The 20,840-nt window shown below is 37.2% G+C and overlaps 2 protein-coding genes across 3 annotated transcripts in view; one reads left to right on the forward strand and one right to left on the reverse strand.

Moving 5' to 3' along the window:
• Positions 1–73: 73 nt before the first annotated feature.
• On the reverse strand, positions 74–5,175 carry LOC106180178 (kielin/chordin-like protein). Its single transcript, XM_013564091.2, has 6 exons — positions 5,157–5,175; positions 4,416–4,485; positions 3,869–4,007; positions 3,377–3,497; positions 2,473–2,819; positions 74–1,616 (listed from the first exon to the last, which is right to left on the reverse strand). The coding sequence occupies exons 2-6, from the start codon at positions 4,480–4,482 to the stop codon at positions 1,280–1,282; spliced, it is 1,011 nt and encodes a 336-aa protein (XP_013419545.1). The 5' UTR covers positions 4,483–4,485; positions 5,157–5,175; the 3' UTR covers positions 74–1,279.
• A 6,054-nt stretch (positions 5,176–11,229) lies between these two features.
• LOC106180188 (uncharacterized) overlaps positions 11,230–20,840 on the forward strand; it is a 35,851-nt gene continuing 26,240 nt past the window's right edge. The window contains exons 1-10 of one of the 2 annotated variants that reach the window (XM_087019393.1): positions 11,230–11,540; positions 14,921–15,125; positions 15,381–15,604; positions 16,355–16,426; positions 16,659–16,737; positions 17,126–17,447; positions 18,356–18,584; positions 19,027–19,147; positions 19,704–19,844; positions 20,472–20,624. In XM_087019393.1, the coding sequence (XP_086875519.1) occupies positions 11,535–11,540; positions 14,921–15,125; positions 15,381–15,604; positions 16,355–16,426; positions 16,659–16,737; positions 17,126–17,447; positions 18,356–18,584; positions 19,027–19,147; positions 19,704–19,844; positions 20,472–20,624 (1,552 nt within the window). In that variant the 5' untranslated portion in view covers positions 11,230–11,534. The remainder of the gene's footprint in view (positions 11,541–14,920; positions 15,126–15,380; positions 15,605–16,354; positions 16,427–16,658; positions 16,738–17,125; positions 17,448–18,355; positions 18,585–19,026; positions 19,148–19,703; positions 19,845–20,471; positions 20,625–20,840) is intronic. The other variant, XM_013564102.2, reaches the window with a different exon arrangement.

Raw genomic sequence — 20,840 nt, forward strand, 5'->3', positions numbered from 1 at the left:
AGAGAGAGAGAGAGATGTGGCTGGAAATGGCAAATTGCAGCATCCATATATCTTAAAAAAAGATCAACACATCTTTTCTTTGCAACCCATATATTTCTTTTCTCAGCACTCGTGTTTCTAAACATATACACATAAACATATATATGTGTAAATAACCATATAGCCCAGAATACCCTAAATTCAAGATGAACGTGCAGCCACACATATAAACTAAAAGTAAATTCACTTCGAAATGTTTACAGCTGAATCCTAAGGATCCCATTCCAATGCTTTGTATTCTCGATATCCTAACTTCGCTTGATTATCACAGATATATAGATAACTAAGTAGTAAACTATGTCAACCCTTCACCGCTGCTTGGAAAATCACACAATTTATTTAGAAATGGAAAGCGTGGGGACTACGATTCGACCCCTAGAGTAACAGCACGACCCACCAGCACGATGCTTTAAGGGATAACAACTGTTCATTTTGGCAAAAAAAAAAAAAAAAAAAAAAAAAAAAAAAAAAAAAATTCCTGAGGTATTCGAATACATTCCCGTACTTACCAATAGTTGATAAATTCATTCCGACATTCGAAGTTAGTCCCTGATGTTTTTGCTAAAACTTTATATTTGTAATAATCTCTTAAAGAGGGTGGCCATCTATGGAGGTTAAGTGGTCCGATGGCAAGCACAGATCCCAGAATAATTGCAATAACCGCCATTTTGCTGGTAAAATAGAATTTATTATTATATTCTGTAAGTTGTACTTATTGTGAAATATGAATCTCATACGAAGAGTTGTTATCCCTTTCACATCTGAGATTGAATAATATAAGTGGCCATAGCTGTTGGTGTTGCATGTGGAGATTCCCTCAACCTTTTTATTAAATACGGCCAGCGCTTGCATTCTGTTAAATCATTCCATTGTCACAGAGAAAAATAAGTGGAACAATAACGGTTTCTTATCACAGTGAAATAAAACGCAAACGGTTGCGATTTAGGATTCAAGTTGGACTTCTTGTCTGGAAACAATGAGTGCCATAAAAACAATTCGGTTCATAAATCATTGTCCTTGACTTGCGTGTGTCTTAAATCGGTAACCTTCACCTTAAATTACAAACGATCAGTTTTCCCGAAGAACGCATGCGCAGGACCACAGTGTTGCTCTGTCAATAACTGCTTCCATCGAAAATCCCCTATGTTTGCACGGCCACATCAAGAAAACTGAAAATTTGTTGAAATTAAAGGTAGTTAAACGCATCTACTTGTCCTCCTTCAAGCGGTTCACTTAGGTTTTAAAATAAATGAAAGCACTTCAGCTTTTTCTTCCACTTTTTCTTTGCTTTGGAGCCGTGTTCGGTACACTGATCGGAAAGGCTCTTCAAGACGGTGCAGGCCCCTAGGTTTGCCGTCGATTTCCCGTGCCCTATCCCCGAACAGTAAGCGTACTCACAGGCACCGATATAACCGCCATAGTTGATGCCATCTTCCTCCAGAACAGGGCGACAGCTCTTAAAACTTTTCTTCAGAGGTTTTCTGTTATCGAGATCGCACATCTTCTGAGCTTGTTGGAGCTGGTCGTCAGTACACGTGTTTGCAGTGTATGGACTGTTGGCTAAAGTCTCTTCGCATCTACGCAAAACACAAAAAGATAAACGATATAAAAAGAGACTAATATAACGGAAACCGGAAGTGTGAAAGAAAGTATATCATGTAATATATAAAATCACTGTATTGTCGTCATGTTGCTAATGACAAGTCCCAAAGCGGCGTTTCACCTCTTTTAATATGGTATTGGGCTTGTCCAATTATTGTTCATTTATGATTAAAACATGAAGTGTTACTAGAAACCACTTTGAATGTGGATGTATGGGTTGTGAGTTCTATAAACTGACAATGAAGAAGCACAACAATATTAACCAGAGGACATGTACTTACAGAAGCAGCCAATGTGAAATAGAATAAAACTAAATAAATTGAAATGAAATAAACGAAATGAACGAAACGAAATCAAATCATATTAAAATGAAATAAATTAAAATATAATAAAATAAAATGATATGAAATGAAACGAAATAAAATGAAATGAAATAAAATACAATAAAATGAAATAAAACAAAATAAAATAAAGTGGAAAGGATATAACTAAAAGATATTAATGGGAATAATATATAATATATGAAAAAGAATGTGATATAATAAACTATGTTATTAATAGTCCTGGTAAGAGACTCGGAGTAAACTGGCTTTTTGTAATCACTTCTTTCACTTCAAGATAGCTGCTTATCGTAAAAAAATCATATCAAGGTACACTCCCTGGATTTGAAAAGAGAAGTTTAAAACGTCGCCATTCATACAAAAAACACTGATCCTTTATTACATTAGGGTGTGGCGGTAATCGAATCATTGTTTTATTTACTTGTCATCCGTATTCGTACTTCGTTATTTTCGAAACCTCGGGAAGGACACGTTTATTACTGCCACTTACTCTTGCAGGTCCAGCTCGGGGTCATGCTGGTGAAGACTATCGGCTATAAGAGCGTCCCTGATGGGTTGACTCAGGTTCTCGACTATCGTGCCGTCCTTGGTGGCGTAGTCGTCGTGGGGGTTGTCATTCCAGTTCCCACAGAGGCCGCACAGTCCCGCGTTTTTATACCAAGGTGGGATGTCGGCGATGACGTCACCCCGCTCGTTGCGCGTGATGTCCAAGGTGACTTTAAAGCCCAAGTCAGTCATGAATACCAAGCGTTCCATGCCCCCCTCAGAGTGTTTGTTAACTATGATGCGCTTAGACTCGTAAGGGAGGTCGCCATCATGGATAACTTGCCCATCGACCTGAAGGATAGAAACAGCGTCATAGGCTCTCTCTCTCTCATCATTTTTAGCTTGAATAATCTGTTTTTTTTTTTTTTGTGTGTGTGTGTGTGTGTGTGGGGGGGGGGGGGGGGGGGGTTAGTGTCGATGGTTGTGTCAACTGAACATGTTGTGTGGAAGGCGTATACGCCTACCAGTATTCTAGATGACTCTTCTTGGAACTACTAGTATGCGCAAAGTTGGTTATTAAACTTCATAACACAAAATGCTTAATTTTACGGCCGCCTGATATCAGCTCGACTGTTAACAAAAGTCAACTTAACAGGTCCGTACCTTCGTAAATACAATTTTACATCTGGATAATTGAAAATCGAGAAAGAAATTCCAACTTTGGGTGAAATTGTTATCTTCTCGGAAGTAAGTTGTCCTGTTGGTAAAGTAATGTTTTCTAAACACTAAATACTTCTTTTTGTCTCTGATATTACTATCCGGCGGTGGAAATGGCTGTTACTTCCAGGATAATTGTCTAGAGGACAACAATTTTATCCTATAAAACTGGGCCCTGAATTTCGAGTTACCTTAAAGTTTCCGGCAGTATCCATGTAAATGGTCCGCTTCCCAAAGTCCACCTTGACGGCCCTGGCGTAAGAAACGTCTTCTTGGTTGATGGGATGTTTGTTCTTTATCAAAATGCGAAAACTTGAAAAAGATGGCATTTTCATAATACGTTTATGTAACAATTCAGCATAGGAATGCATACAATTTCTGTTGGAGCATTGTACATTTTAATACACATTTATGAAAAATGGATTTATTGATAAATGTATATAATAATAATAATAATAATAATAATAATAATAATAATAATAATAATAATACATTTAACGTATTATATCCTGACAAACTGCAATTTTCACAAGTTTTCTTGAGTTAAATGAAATGTAATAATAAAAGTAGCTTAAAACCAGAAAGTGTTGTTAACAATTAAGTCATTCAAATGGCTTTCAACTTCAGTATGATTCACGACGATGCTCTTAGACCAAATCATAGCTAATGAAAAAGAACCTCACCCGATGAATCGATCATCCTTTGAGCCATGAGAACACGTGCTTGCTAAGTTATACGCGCATGCGCCCTGGTATTGAAGGGTGACGCCATCACAGGTATGGTAGTGCGGATCTCCCGTTGCCTTGCATTCACACCCGCCCCCTGAGATTGATATAGAGTACTTTAAATGTGCATAAATTATACCCAAATGAACATAGTGCAATGTTAGGTAACATAAACGAGTGACATTTTAGAGAAGGAATTGAGAAACAAAAGTTTATACTACAAGTGAAAATACTATGTTCTCCCTTTTGGATTCATACGTGTGCATTCTCTAATGAAAAAAATAACACACACACATACGCACGAGCGCGAACACACACACATGAACACGCACGCACATATCTGTATAAGGCACAAACGCACGCAGACACAAAAGAAGCCATATGATGTACCAGCAAAATCAGCTGCTAGTGACATTAGCACACACACACGCGCGCGTGCCCGCATAAGCACAGGCACAAATTCCTTCAATCGCTTGAAAATGATTTTGTACAAGAATGTACTTACCGAAGCCATAGACGGTCCGTGCAAAGACGAAAAGAAGCAGAAAAGCATTTGATCCCCAAGCGCGCATTTTCTGCAATAGCAATAATTCACTATACGCAAATTTCGAAACAATATATAATTAAACTTAAACAAATATATCGTAAGCTTAAACAAATGTAGAATATAATCTTTATCTTGATGTCCATGGTATTAACAGTCGATCTAATGACTTTTGATACATATGTAATACTAGGGATTCGTGGTGCGCTCTTCATCATTATATACTAATTATTATTTTTTAATTTGAGATATTTGCATCCTGCTTTGAATCGGCGGTTGCATACATATTTATGCCTCCTAGTATTTTACAAATGAGCATATGAAATAAAATATGTTATTGCTGAATCACAGATTCAGATGTTCAGAAGAAAAGAAATTAGACTAGCTGTACCCCGAAGGGGGCACTGTTTATGCAGGCAAGGTGGGTCACATGGGGTATCGTTCTCCACCTTACTTCGTTCAGCAAGTTAAATGTACCAGATGTGACATTTTAAAAATTGAGGGTACAGACATTTGAAAATAAGTTGGTTTTGTCTCTTTTTTTCAAGTATTCATATTTTATTATATTTTGGAGGTGGGGAGGGGGGGGGGTAGGAGGGAAGAAGAGAAGACAGGAGTATTTCCAAATCTCGGGGGCACTTCGTGTGCCCACCCCTGGGTTTGCAATTGGTTCAGTAATGTGGAAAAGTAGCATACACGTACCTTTGTTTTGTAGTTGTTTTTTTTTCTGTTTTGAAGGTTGGCATTCGGTGATTATTCCTAAATCCGAAATAAACACCACAAATGATGTTAATAAAGTTCAGCGTTGCATTCTGTCAGCATGCTATCGTCTCATTATGTGTCAAGCGTATCGAATGTTAGTGACTCATTGAATTTTCTATGAAATTAAAAGCTGCCGTTTCCCACTCCTCAATAAAGTTATTGACGATAAGCGCAATTATGTTTTTTTCTATCTATTTCATTTTTTATAACGTATCTTATACGCAGAGAAGCTGTTACTTTTCATAAAAATCATATTACTATATCCTTCCAATCAATACCGGTGCAACGCAAATAATTTAAAATCTGGCACCAAGTGCATTTCAACCGTCCTAAAGCAAACCTGATGAAAAGAATGCATTCAAAAAAGGCATGTACTCAGTACGTTTTATTACATATAACAAAATGGAAAAACCTACATGTAAATACTTTTTTAAGTTGTTATACAGGTATGTAGGTAACAAAAGACACAATGATAAATAAACGACCGTTCTTTTTAATATTTGGCCAAACGTTTTACCACCGCCTCACCGGAGGTGTTCATTTTGAATGTAAATTTATCGCTGTTATTTAGATCTGCAAAAGAAGTGTTTCTGTTGTGTTCCATTTATAAGAGAAGTATTCTGTGAAAGACGAATTTATGGGCAAACAATGAAAAAATGCTCTCTTTATCCTGTGTAAATGCATATTACATTAACATTTGCATAGATATGATGTAATTACTTTATGAGTCTCATATTCTGGAGGGAGAATGGGGCAACTTAACGACAAATAATTTGCGAAAAGGTGGAGTTTTAAAGTCATTTTTTTCCACTGCCAAACACATTCTGTAAATGGTTGAAACACTTGGTATAGTTTGCACACTATACTGTATTACAAATGATGCATATATGAAGATAAACGGAAACGGCATGAAAAGAAATATACCGAATGCTTCAAAATAGTTATTAAACTGAAACGTAATTCATTTCTTATGCATTAGAAATAGATGTAATTTGGATCAGCCTTGTCTTTTACAGACCAAATCGTCGTTTAAAAGTGATTTTTAACACTCTAGAAGCACTAACAGAAAAGCCAAGGACCAAGCCTGTATGGCTACCTCGAAGGTTGCCATAATGAGACACCGTGCCTTAATGTTCAAACTCTTTAAATTTGGAAACAACAGAAATATGCTTTAACGCTTTCATAGCATTTTTAAATTTCATAGCATTCTTAAAAGACAAAACGCCCGTTATATATTTTAATGACGTTATAGTACCATAAAACCTGCAAACCACAGTAAACCAAATAATTTTCACAATTTACAATGGTGACGTTTTGCATAATATGAATCAAACGGGTGTACAAAACAGGGCTGCTTTGTCACCCTCGGCTACTATGTCTTACTTACGAGTCGTAGCTCTCAGCGCTCCCCACCAAACTTCTGACTGTCTGACAGTGAACCGGGACGACTTATTGTTAAAACAGTCGGCGTTGAACATCTGCTTCATATGCTGCACACCATTACCGATCATAACATATGCCACGCTCTTGATAGATCTCTCATTCAATATGCAAAAATTGCCTCATTTGTCCCAATTTGCAACACGAAATACTGATGTTAAGATGTGTTGAACTGGTATGATGGTGAGACGCTACATAAAGGATGTACGATATCGTAAGAGTCTTCATGGCCTTAGTTGACATTAATTAAATGCAAGTTTCAGAGGTCTTAAGAGATACAAAAATCGCAGTGGACGGAGGGGGGCGGCAGTGCCGACTCCTACACCTTGTGAGACATACCCATCTCCCTTTCTCAAAATAATAATAATAATAATAATAATAATAATAATAATAATAATAATAATTTATATATGGTACCCATGTGGTTTACTGCTGCAATTATATAGAGCAAAACAAGGGTACACCTGCAGCCAGCCCTTTACCCCCAGTTTTTAATTCTTGGATCAGCACGTGTACACAATACATGTGTGTATAAGGATGCGTTTTTACACAAACATACAAAGGTAAGATTTATGGCACAAAATACAATTTTATACACAGACACAAACACCAAAGCCCCTAAAAATACGCTATACACGTACACTTAACCACCGAATTACAAATTACAAATCTTTACAACCGTTAACAACATGCATATTTTAATTAAAATTCTACAGACTTGTTTCCCAATAGTACTTTCATTTTCTTTTTAGTTCCCATTGTGCATTAGCACCCTGGTTTAAGTTTACTGGCCTTTACATGGCTTTAATATGTTTCATTTCCCAACTCGTCAGAATTCAGAACCCAATTCGTCTGAACCCACAAAGTGTTTTCTACTGTAATATACTTGTACTTTCTGCTCATGGTGAAGTGAATATTCTACCTGTCTTACATATACATGTACTTTTTCGTTGGGTCAAGGTCGTACCACACATCACCAAGGTCAACTACTGTGTATTTATTATTTATATCCAATGAAATTCTAATATTGCTGCGTTATCTATCCCGCAGTTAATTACTGACTGGTAAAAACTTTTTAGAATTTTTGAAGAGGGCTTCCCTTTGTCTATGGATGGGCCATTTACAAAAAATGAATGGGGAAACTCGATTATTTATTATCAAACACATTATTTTGACTAAATGCAATATTAAAAAATAATCCCACTTGGAGTGCATAAAAGCCTGGCAGAAAAAGACAGAAAATGTAATTATAAGAGGAGCTTATTTTGAGGTGGAAACAGCGACTTTTTTGTTGTGTAGAAGCAACATACATGTTAATTGATTTTGATACCACTTTGACCGACATTTGTTTTCAGACACACCTTGTTTGTTTAAAGATTTATAACCAATATTTGATCAACCAAAATGGCAAAGTCGGATTGGAATGCTAGACATCAACCCATTCACAAATGCAAATTTTCTTTATTTCCAACAATAATTAATTGGATATATATATATATATATATATATATATATATATATATATATATATATATATATATATATATATATATAATTTTTGCTTCGGTTCCGCGTCAACTCGGCCGTACGCACGTGTATTCGGTACCATGACTAATTTGTAATGTGTTTTGTCGTAGTTTTCAGACAAATGTCCTTGTTTAACAAAAATCATTCTACTTCTTATTTTCCTATATGGCATTGTTACACTTTTTTATATGCAGAGTCAGTTTTACAACTGTGAGTGTTCCATGATATAGCACAGCGACACAGAAATCATTTCACTATTACACTATACCCCTGTAGTATTCATGACGCTGGCTTCAGTGGTCGGTCAATTACGCCCGCTGCGTATATAAAGATTTCCTGGCGTACTATGGCGTATAATGACCCTTATTTGAATTATACTGCTGTTGGTTAAATACTGTTCACAGGCTACATGTCCCTTCCGCACGCAACTGAGTTATTTTCCTAGGTCTCCGGGTTGACATGCAGCAAAGAGTACTAGAAGTACAAGCGGTCAGCTGGCCGACACTTACACTCTGAGCTTGAGACCTTTGTATAAAAACTATGGGTTTTCCTGGTAATTTCCACACTTTTTCCGTCATTGAAAAGTTATATCTTTAAAAAATCCCCAAAAGCTTTAAGGGCTCATTCACAATGAAGCTCTCGGTTTACGTAGATCGATCTAACACCGCTGGAATCTAACTTGCTGAATGCAATCAGTTTGACAGATCAACACACTTTCTCTTGTTTCCAACATATTCCTTTAATAACCAGCTTCTCTGTATTCTACCCAGTGCTAGGAAGATGCATGTTAATCTGTTTAACTGACTGCATTCAGCGTGAGTCCCTGCAAAGATGGATCGATCTACGTAGACCACTATTTTCAATGGTGATGCGCCAAAAGTCCATCTCGTGATGGAAAAAGAGACTGTTGAATATTTCAGTCGTTTACTCACGGTGAAATGCATAACTTATGATCTTGAAAACAATTTTATATTGGCAATAAAGAGACCACTGCTGAAATAATGGTCTTATGCTGTGTGTATATTCAGAGCCCAAATACTGAATTTGTTCTTCTGGCCTGTCTATTTTTATACTCGTCTGTGACTGTACTTAATATCATGCGTAACAAGTGCTTTAAAACAAAAAATAATACGGAAATTGCGAAATTTGCTAAATATACATTTCACAAATGTGTTCGCTTGTTGCAGTTGAAAGGTGGAACGAGTCTGAGTACATTAAATCCAGGTTTCTTTAGGTTTCTTTGTGAACATTTAGTTAATCCGTCTTATTATTGGCCTTGTTCCACATGCATTCCTTTTTTTCTCATTGTGTTTCTCGTCCACTCCCTCTCTCTGTTAAAACCTTATAATTTGACATATTTGCTCTACCCACCATTCCGTGTCCGAGATTGACAATGTGAGCTCACCGTAAAACTAACAATAAGAAACAAACTTATCCAAAGAGGTGTTAGAATGATAGACACTTTCACACGTGGCTAAATCTGTTGACTTTAAGTACAGACAAAACATGGCCAGAGCATTAAATGTTGCACACGGGATTACAGGTGTGCACCCATCACATTTCATTACTATTTGCTCAATTTTATAAGCCTTGACACTGCTTCTATAATGCATACAATAACTTCACGCCTTGATTCTCGCGTTACAATCCCTTTACATCTTCCACAAACACACCAAAAGAGCAATAAAACAACATTTTATTGATTAGTTTTCGTAGCAATATACTTTCTTTTTTGTTTGGAATTCAATCCTCTTCACAATGGATAAAGGAGTTTGGGCTTTCATGTGTCATAGCGTCACTGATCTTACGTGCCCATCGCATAACCCGAATTGAATTCCAGCCTGCAGGGTCTATAGTTCCCCCTCTCGGTTACCCTTAACGCTCCAATAACACCCTTCTTCCTCTCCTAGGGACCCCATCAGTTCTTTTCATAGTCTTTACCCACATTACATTGCACTATCAAATACAGATTAAGCCTTATTTTTAATCCTTCCGACATCAAATCCGGAGGATCGGAAATGCGTTCGTGACGTTCACAATTCACCTCAGGCTTAGTGCAGTTGGGATTTAGAACGCTTACGATATAAGCCGTTTAAAACCAATGTGTGATTGTTTAAAAACACACAATGAGCCCTGTGGTTTCTTAAATAGCAAAATTGTAATTTCTCTTGGAGGTTGCATCCAGTTTCCCTCAATCAAGCGGTATATTGTATCTTAAACGGTTTAAAGAATAAGGATCCATAAACTCGAATTTGGTGTAAACATTCATATATTTTGAGTCTCGTTATTAACAGTGGTGTGAATTACTCTCGAGACGGTAAAGATATTAGTTAACGTGTAAGAAGCTGACATGTTTATGCTGTGCAAAACAATTCTGGATAAAGTAAATCTTGGCTATAAACTGATTTTGCTGAAATAAACAGTAGGAAGTTTACTTGGGGAGAACCTGTGAAAAAGAGTAAAACCCAAGTAGCAAAATAACACGAGCGGACCTCTTAATGTGTACCGGTACAGAATGAGCCACTTAAGTATACCGATGGATATAAAAAGGGCATTATATTAACTACACAAATAATAAAACAGTTTTCACGTCATTTCATGATTAGTTTATTACAGCAGTGCCCAGTTAGAAGTTTGTTAAGCTTATTTTTTTTATCAACGCCCCTTTTTTACACAATGCTAACTTCTATATCTAATAGGCACTGCGGATGATTTAACATCAACACAAATAATTGCACCCTCGATCTGTATACGTATTCACGTTAGACCACAATAGAACGAGTTTCTTTCAAAATTCTCAATGACTTCATCCACCGTATAGATCATTGACGTCTCGATAAAAAAGGCAATAGGCGAAAAAAATTAATTCCCCAGTAAAGGTACATTGGACAGATATCGGTTCGTGCATGCATAACACTTGGATGTGATTATGTTGGGATTATATCATCGGCCTCCTTAAAACTGATGTGAACGCATTATTCATACCCGTATTACCACGCCCCTAGCAACGATACAGTTCCGCATGTTTACGCTGTAGGTCCGCATTCTTTTATATTTTACCGAGGTAGGCGTACCCAGAAGTACCTGTAAGCATACTGAAAAAAGAAGAAAAAAAATGATACAAACAATAATATGAAGGCCTGTCAATCTTTGTGCGCTCTTTTATACGGTGGTGTGTTAAAGCGCAGATCTGTATACGTTATTGGTTGAAGCATCGTTGACGAGCCGCGTTGACAATGATTGACAAACAAACACTACTGGGTACATGTATAAAGAGGAGAGAGAGAGAGAGACGGGGACCGGCGTTCACTCAAATCCCTGCCAACCAGCCTCCCTATACCTGCAGAAAAGATGAAGGTAGGTGTATATCAAGGATACAAGGAAAGGAGAGGCAAATGACATGCTTTGATTCAGCGGGGAGGTTTGTGGTTGTTTATTTGTTTATTTATTTATATGGTTTATTTTCTAAAAAGAAAATGCCCCGGCTTCTCTAAACGTTTTGTGATGAGACACTGATTGCAGGCTTAAATTGTTTTTTATAGTTAAGAAATGTACACACAAACAACTGAGAATTGATCCAATGGGCATGTTTTACATATTTTTCGAAAATTTGAATTTTAATCGTCTTCATACATGTAGGAAGTAAGGGATAAAGTAGAAACAAAATGACCTGCGTTGATTTAATTTATACAATGGAGGACGTAAAGTAGATGCCACTATACAAAATATAGCATTCCATGACAATGGAAATTTTTTTAGATTTATCTGTTCTACACATGATAAACCTCATATTTTGTGAAAAGTAGTGTGTGTGTGTGTGTGTGTGTGTGTGTGTGTGCGCGCGCGCGCGTGCGCATAAACATATTTAATAGATATAAAAGTTTTGATACAAAAAAGATGTATCAGGGGAACCCTTTAATGAAAAATTGATTTCTGGTTGTAGCCATAGCAAAAAAAAAAAAAACAAAAAAAAAACATGTATATCAGTTGCAAAGCACACATTTGATTCTTGCTAGCAGAGTTGTACTGTATATATAAATATGTAGGGAAGATCGTTCTGTTTCTACCAACATCATAATATGTGACGCAAATAAACGACAAAAAGGGATAATTCTGGACCAGCGGCATGGAAAATAATTCAGGCTTGAAAAGATGAATATGTGAACAAAGGGCCCAGTATATCAAACGCACGGGAGCCACGCTGACAGAACTGCTCAATACCAGTACTTCTGTAGGATTTTCTCTTTCTATGTAAGCTAACATTACACGATGTATACAGTAAGTAAACGAACGCCCGCATGTACCCTTAGTCTTATTTCTGCTGTGCAAATACCACGAAATATACGAGGAGTTTTCTGATGTAAAGGCGAGTTATGTTGTGTATATATATACTGTAGATTTGGTGAAAAAGTCACAAGAAATTTCTAAGGGATCTTTCGTGAAACACTGATGACGTTTTTAGTAATTCAATTTCTTCCTTCTATAAATAACTTTTATAAAAAATTATTCTGGTATTTTCCAGACAGCGTGAAAGATAGAATCCGTCTCCGACAAAAAGTCTACTGCATTTCAAATTTCGGAGAACGAAGGCTGCATGAAACAAAATTTTGCTTAAAAAGTAATTTGCCATTTGTAAACAACAAATTGTTAGTAGCGACCAATTGAATTTTGCTTTACATCACGATAAAGGGGGGTCGGATATACACTATCAAGGTCATATATCGGTGATTTTTTTCTTTAACAAAGCTCATATATGGTGTGCATGCACTTCACGTTTTAAACAAAAAACCGTCGTATTTTCGTCGTATTTTCGTTCTGTCTGAAATACAAGTACACGTCACGGTACATGCAGCAGTAAAGTATGTTTCACATTTCCACATGGAACAGTATAGTGTTCTGTAAAGCAGAATTTTGACTTGTCTTACCATGTAAATAAGCTAAGTTGGTGGGGGGGGGGGGGGGCGACATCACTCCCTTGTAAAAGCTCTAAACGCTCTTATGGAATTTAATCCAGGTAACTGACTGTTTCGAGCGCGGAGGCTCTTTTTAGGTGATTCTCTTACGAGGCATATTGTCAGTCCCACAAACTGGAGCGACACAGAAAACTGTATCTCGCGGTGTGAAGAGAGTCTACGGCTTCATGTCCCTCGTGCCAGGGCTCTACGCGGCAGCTTTATTTTACTTCGACAGATATTTTTAAGGGTGACCGAATTTACACTTGTCTAGGCAAACATTTATTATGGTACACAAAGAACTGGAGTAAGACTTGATGTCTGGATTATACTCGTGAACACCTGAGGGCACAAAGCTTGGGCAGGGTGGGTGGCTTCATGCATTAAACGAAAGACAGAAAGTCCGCCTGAAAAAATGACCTTGGTTCTTTTAACAATTTTTTTTGTACCTTCACCTTGGTAAGGAAAATACATACGTGTTGTGCATGGGAAGACCTCGGAATGAAGTTGTCTCCCTGAGACGGTGGAATTATGTCTTATTTGTCGTCTTGTCAAGGCAATTAAATTCACATTATGTACATGTGTAATTTTCCATGTGAGGGCGCACGCTTTGTGTGATTGCTGGGTGATTAAATGCCAAGGAATCAGATGACAAACCACTGACGCAAGTTGGAGTTTTCAGCGTGATTCCATTTCGTTTGTCTGGCAAAGGAGCATTATTCAATTTCTTTATCCAGTGCACGTTATACGGGCGTGGCATTCCTGACCTCGCCCTTTCCATTGTTAGTGCTTGCAAGTCGGATTTTTTTGGAAAGTCTAAGACCCCATTCTCATAGACACTATCGTTCTACGGGGATCCACCCAATTCTGAGAGGACTCTTTCAGAGTGCTATCAGCATATATTTAAAGGGATAATAACTCTTCGTATGAGATTAATATTTCACAATACAAACATTGTGAATAACTCACAGAAATATAATATATTCTGTTTTACCACAAAAACGGCAGTTATAGCAATTATTCTGATATCTGAGCTTGTCTTAAGACCACGTGACCACCATTGATGGCTATACTCTGATAAAATCTCTTAAAACTTTTTAGAAAAAAAAAAAAAAAACAGGGACTAACTTTGAATGTAAAAATGGATTCATTAAGCATTGGTAAGTGTGGGAAAATTAATTTTTTGGCCAAAACGAAGATTTATTATCCCTTTAACTGAATGGCACGCCCCCTATTGTTTCCAACGAACTGGAATAATCACCAACTTTCCTGTATTCCACTCAACGCCAGGAGGAGGCATACAGATTTGTTTAACTATTTGTTTAACTATTAACTATTTAACGTGCGTGCTGTTGGAGTTGGACCGATCAAGATAGACTGGTGGCGTCTCTGGGAATGGGCCCAAACATATATAAAGCAAATATGCGCCTATATTTTCTGATGTCGCCACATCACTCAGTTTATCAATTATATTGTGGTCCAGGGTTTACCATGCCGTTGTTTACTTTAAAGGGTCGAATTCATAAAACGAAATCAAAGATGTCTTAGTTACAAAAAGGGTCAGCTATACTAGATTATGGAATGGGATCGTATAACACATTACCAATAGTCTGAAAAGATAGTTAAGGCAAAACAGATGGCTGAGCATATCTCGGTGATAAAAAGAGAAAGAAAAAAAGAAAGATATATATATATATATATATATATATATATATATATATATATATATATAATCTTTCTATATATATATATACACCATTCACATTCCATTTCTTTTTATTCAAGTCCCTGACCTTGACTTTGTTGATGCTGACCACGTGTATACTTACGGTGTCCAAGTGTGAGACGGGAAATGCCGAGATCATACGTGAACTGCAGAGCACGGTGGCCGCCTTGGGGAGGCAGCTGATAATGCAGCAGCTGTTTGTGGAGGAACGAATACGGTCTGAGGGAAGTTCTGGGCTCAAGCAGATAAGATTGCAAACAGGCGGTGAGTAGGTGATTTTGAAGGCTGGGTTTAATGTTTTTTTCAAGTCTTAAGTTTTATTGGGATGGTCAATTATACTGTATAATGCTATTCTATGCAGCTATTCTATGCGGCCATGAGAGAAAGCAATAATAATAATAATAATAATGAATAGATCAATGAATATAAAAATGAACAAATTAAAGGGTAATGTTTAAAAATGAAAGACGAAATATAAACCGGTCGTTTAAATGTCCAGAAACGACATTTCTTTCTCAGGCAGCCGACCTTATCACTCCACCACCTTCGTCGGTAACAGCCTGGCGAACATCCACGACCATATCAACTACGACCGTACCCTGGGGATGGGGGAGACGATAGCTGTACTGAACGGTGTGGAGTTCAGGACTCGGCATAATGACTACAAGCTGAAGATGCCATGTCGTAGGAAACAGACGTTGCACTGCACTGAGGATATTCCCTTTCCAAAAGTGCCCAGAAAGGTAAGTAGTACTTTATACAGTGTTGTGTAATTTTTTATGAAGAGTTTGTTATTCAATGGTAAATTACATTTGTGTCATATGTTTTTTCAATTGTTATGTGTGCGTGCAAGTACAAAGTTGTACCGAGTACTGAACCATTTATTTATTACTTAACCCATTTAATCTTAAGGGAAAACGTATAGAAATATGTGAACATAACTTTGAATGTAAAAATAGATTGATTAATCATTGGTATACGGATGGGAAAATTGTTGTTGACTCCAGGAAAATTCATTTTTTTTTTGGACAAAACGAAGAGTCATTATCCCTTTAAGGTATTAAACATTAATTTAATGATAACAAGTCTATACTAACTGAACTACATATAACAACTGTTAAAGCACCGTTGAATTTTTTTACTGCAACTGTAGTATGACATGTTTTTTCACAGGTTGCTTGCGAATGTTAATACAGCCTAGACATTAAGGCCGACTACTTTGTCCTTTATTCATTGTATAGCAATACAAGTCTTTTTAACCAAGTCCAGATTGTGTATTGTGATCTGATGGACAATGACATGCGGTATATGTGGTGATAACCAAATGCACATATTGCTGAAAACCGCGGAACTCATTTCGGCCAGTATCGCGAACTTCACTTTACGCAGCCAGCTTCGTCCATATTTCCCCAATTTCAAGTTTATAATTTTTTTTTGACACCGGCCTGTGTTTATCTTTTTAACCTTGCTGTTTATTTTCTGGTGTTAATCAGGTCATTTCAAAGGAAAGCGTCAGTGATCAAATAGCAGAGATGAAGGAATATTTCAGAGCGTGGAAAGAGCAGGTGAGACAACTACAGCTAAAAGCGAAAATTCATGGCGCTTTTTATGGTCATTTCATTTGCTTTCATTTCTGCTTTTGGAAATCAGAAAGTTTTCTGGGTCATAAGTCATGAGTACGTAGATAAGTGATGTTTATACCGAAACAGCCTGTAAATGAAATAACAACATAAGAAATGAAGGGGGACAATCAAATAATTATCAGTCCCCTCAATGGAAGTTATCTACTTTTTTCAGGATAGTTCAATACGACGTTATAGCAATTTTTTCAAGCCTGTACTTTGCTACTTGGAAGGCGCATGGATGAAAAGTTCAGGTAAAATGGTTGTTGAAGAATTAAAATGATAAATACAACGATATCACTTAAGTTATGAAAATAACTAATGAATAGTGTTATATCTAAAATAATTAAAAATACTTTTGGGGAACATTTTACAAAAATGAGACTTTTAATTAACTACATCTCTGTAGTACTGGCACCGGTTCATATACCCCGGCTGAGCATTTTGAACTCCAAAGTGGACTGCGCTTTTCAGGTTTCAGAAATATTATTACTGAAAATTACTACCTTCACTTTCCAAGACAAAAATTGCTTGATAAAGGGCTTAAGTGGAATTCACACCTTTTAAAGTGATTTTCAAAACATATACAGGCCTTCATGCATGCAACGTACCTTACTTCCTCGTCGTTTCTTACGTTTTCAGCGTCGCTCCAGGAATCCTTCGCCAGCGACCGCCACTTTCTGGACGCCACCAGTTGGTTCGACCTGCATCAGAAGGCTCGGTTCAGCGCAGCCTCTGGTCGTAAGGACAACTTAGAGAACTTCGCCTACCTCCCCGTCACGATCGCTCACCTCACCGGAATCAACGGCACCATTCCCGAGTTTGCGCAGTGGAACTATCGGATATTATGCCATCCTCTCTCCCAAGACGTGCCCTTCAACAGGTTCCGCACCGTGGACGACCTCCATTCTAGAATGGCTTTCAAAGCGGGGATTGATCAACAGACGCTGTCCAGAAGGGCAAGGTGATAAAGACCCTTCTCATGTTATTCTAGTAAAAATAAACCTGCATTTGAGTCCTGATTTATTATTCATTTAAGTCCATGTTGCTCTAACTTTTTTCGTGTGTAAAATACTTATAATTCATTATTATTCAATTATTGAATAATCTGTCCTTTACTTTATTGTTGCTCGTATTTTTGTGTTTTTACATACATGTTTTCCAGTTTAATTTTAAAGAATTTTAAAGCAAATAAGTAACTGCGTCTATTGAAGAATCAGCAAATCGATGAATTAATCCTTTGGCCTTCTTTTAATGTATATATTGTTTGCATCTGCCTCATCATTTATCTTATTTTCAAAAATATATGATCAAATAAATAATAATAATAATTATGAAAAATAATGCATGATGCAATAAATATAAACCATGTAAAAGACGAAACAATATCTGATAAACGTACCAGATGTGCTTTAAAATCTCCAATATGTTAACACCGCATTCATTTGCTGTCTAACAGATCGGCGGATGAAATATGGCTGTCCCACCTGAAAGCATGGCGCGTAATCCTCTATAAGACCCCATTTCCATAGATTTTAGATCGATCTATCCCTGTGGGGAGTCTCACTAAATTACTGTCAGCTTAGCCGGCTTAAGCATCTGTCCCGCCTACTGAAAGCTGTAAGGGGGTAATTAACTATGGTGCGCGCTCGGCTGACTGCAATTTAGCGTGAACCCCCAGGGAGTTAGGTCGATCTAAATCTTAATCCTGGATCGATCTAAATCTCTGGGAATACACCCTTAGACAGTGAATAAATTGCCCACGGGGATTAATTACGCCACAAGCTTTCAAGTGGATTGGCCACATTTCATCCACCGATCTTTTAGTCCGCGGATTAACATTGGTTGTGAATACTGCCCATGTGTGCACAGATTTCAACTGAACCCAGAGGACTCGGACCATTGGGGTGAGGGTCGTTTCTACGATTATGGTTTCTTGGACTCATTAATGGAGCAGATCCCAGGGAAAGACAACTACCGCGCCAACTTGACGGACGACCTGTTTGGTGACGTGGCCCTGCGGTATGAGGACGACGAGGACGGCAGCCCCCGTGTGCTGAACGCTGGCTTTTATCATCGCTGGTTCAAAGTTACGCAAAAGGTACCCGCTCTCTGGTGTCGCCTCTCTCTCTCTCTCTCCCTCTGATGCCAAAAAGAGTGATACAAAATACATGTAGCTCTTTTCATTGTATTTATTTATTTATTTATTTATTTATTTATTTATTTATTTATGTGCATACGGTCCTTTCGATTGAAAATGGTGGAATGATTTTACACAGTTACTTTATTATCCATTGATATATTAAAATTCGAGAATCATAACAGTATCTTATCAGCCAAAAGAACATATCATATCATCTATAACCTAAAATAAATAATTAAACAAATAGACAAATTAAACTCTAGCGATCGAAATAGAAGCGAGCATCAATGCGACTATATTTGATAACATTGCTACATTGGTCTAAATACGTATGGTATGCTTTTTTTCGCGATTTAAGTTGATTATAAGTGATTTGCATCTCCATTTTTATCTCGCCTAGGGGGCAGATGGCCGGAAGTTGATGCACCGTGGGTACTCTGACCAAAATGTCTTTATGGCTATGACGTCACAACCGGATGTAGTTGGACTGAACATAACTAACTGTGCTCGGCGTGGACGAGGTGAAGTCTGTTGAAAACTTGTAGTGGTCGTACATTTTAATAAATAAGGCAGTTTACAAAATCTCTGACTGTTCTTTTAAAATATTGGACATTTTATATTTCTACAGTATAATGTATATACAGGGTATGTACCGTGCTTCTTCTGTGGACCGTGGAATTCTTTCACCTATTTGGGAAGATCTTGGAGGTGAATCTCGTTTCCACTACCCTCTATCAGGGTTGCAGTTTTGATTATGTGCACTTTTATCTGATACAGTTCAGAGCAGAAAATTTCATCATTTAACTAGGGACATACTAGTATTTGTGAATATCCAGTGAAAAAACCATCTGCGGCCCTGTTATAGGGTATATTTTCACTGGGACGTGGCAGATATCTGCCATTTGCGTTAAACAATTTTTTGTGAATATTTGGATGTTGTGATCATTATATGAAACTACCGGTAACACTTTGAACTCTCTTTATATTTTTCTTCTTTTTATTTATTTATTCATTTATTTTTCTGTTTTTTTTTTAATATTCAATCTTATATTTTTTTCTTGGTTCATTCGTGAATAGACTGTGTTACCGTCCAGCAGAAGTGGACGTACGCAATCCCGCTGGAGATAGTGTATATGACACCGCTAAGTAGATGGAACCCGTACGATTTGGAGTACAAAGGGCTGGCCTACACTGACGAGGGGATGACTGTGAAGGAGGGTGAGATACATGCATTGCTCTCTCTCTCTCTCTCACTCTCTTTTTCTCTCTCTCCACGTCTTTCTCCTTTTTTATGTTTCCATCCCCTGCCCTCTTCTCTCTCCATAACTTGTTGAAAGTACTGAAAATTCCAGAAATAAGGGTTATATGCACTGTTTAACTGATTTGTTAATACGAATGATGTATAAGTAAAAAGAATAAAGCCAGTAAAATGCTAAAAAAAAAAAAAAAAAAAAAAAAAACATTCTCAAAATGATGTACAATCAAACCTCCACATTTTGCCTATAATCAGATTCCCATCCTCGGTTTGTACATGTATATATATATTTAATGTATTTTACTATCTTTCGAAACCGTTATGTTAACTGTAATTTGATGATAGATGGTAATATTCCAAAATGGTTTTATAAAGAATCTGTGTCTATCAGAACGGTTGATCCAGATAGAAGCATAGCGGGACACGCACCGCCCCCTCTTAGCTTGTAAAGGTGCCCCTTCTCCATCTTTAAGACCCGCAAAAATGAAGAAGGATAATATAAGCCGTTGCCTGTCTAGCTATATTCAAAACCCTGGTTATATTTTTAAAAAAATCCGAAACAAAATAATATTTTTCATGTTTTTTAATAGGAAACCGAAATGGGCAAAAAACTGTGGACAAGGCCTTTAATGGGATCAACAACGCCCTCTATTATCAAACCCCGGTAGAGATGTTTGCCAGAAAACAGAGAGGAGACACTGCCGATACCGGGAGATACGGTGTAGGCGTTCTGGATAAAAACGGTATGGGTTAATTCGTTCTTAAAATTTATGATCTTTTATTCAAGGAACCAACAACCAAAATATTTCAGTTTCGCATTTACATTGTGTGAAAATAACATCGTATTGGAAGAAAGGAGAACCAGTTAAAACCATTAGGCCCTACATAAATTAAAATGTAAATGTACTTACACTCCTTTAGATGTGTTAAAAGGCAGTGTGTTAACAAAGGAAACTTAA

This window comes from Lingula anatina, chromosome 8 (assembly GCF_051362555.1).
Source record: "Lingula anatina isolate TDL-2025a chromosome 8, LinAna3.0, whole genome shotgun sequence".
NCBI classification, from domain to species: domain Eukaryota; kingdom Metazoa; phylum Brachiopoda; class Lingulata; order Lingulida; family Lingulidae; genus Lingula; species Lingula anatina.

Coding starts and splice junctions, on each gene's coding strand:
- LOC106180178 (XM_013564091.2), bottom strand. CDS start 4,482: ATGCGCGCTTGGGGATCAAATGCTTTTCTGCTTCTTTTCGTCTTTGCA. Junction 4,008..4,415: donor ACGGACCGTCTATGGCTTCG/GTAAGTACATTC, acceptor TATCAATCTCAG/GGGGCGGGTGTGAATGCAAG. Junction 1,617..2,472: donor CCCGAGCTGGACCTGCAAGA/GTAAGTGGCAGT, acceptor TGTTTTGCGTAG/ATGCGAAGAGACTTTAGCCA.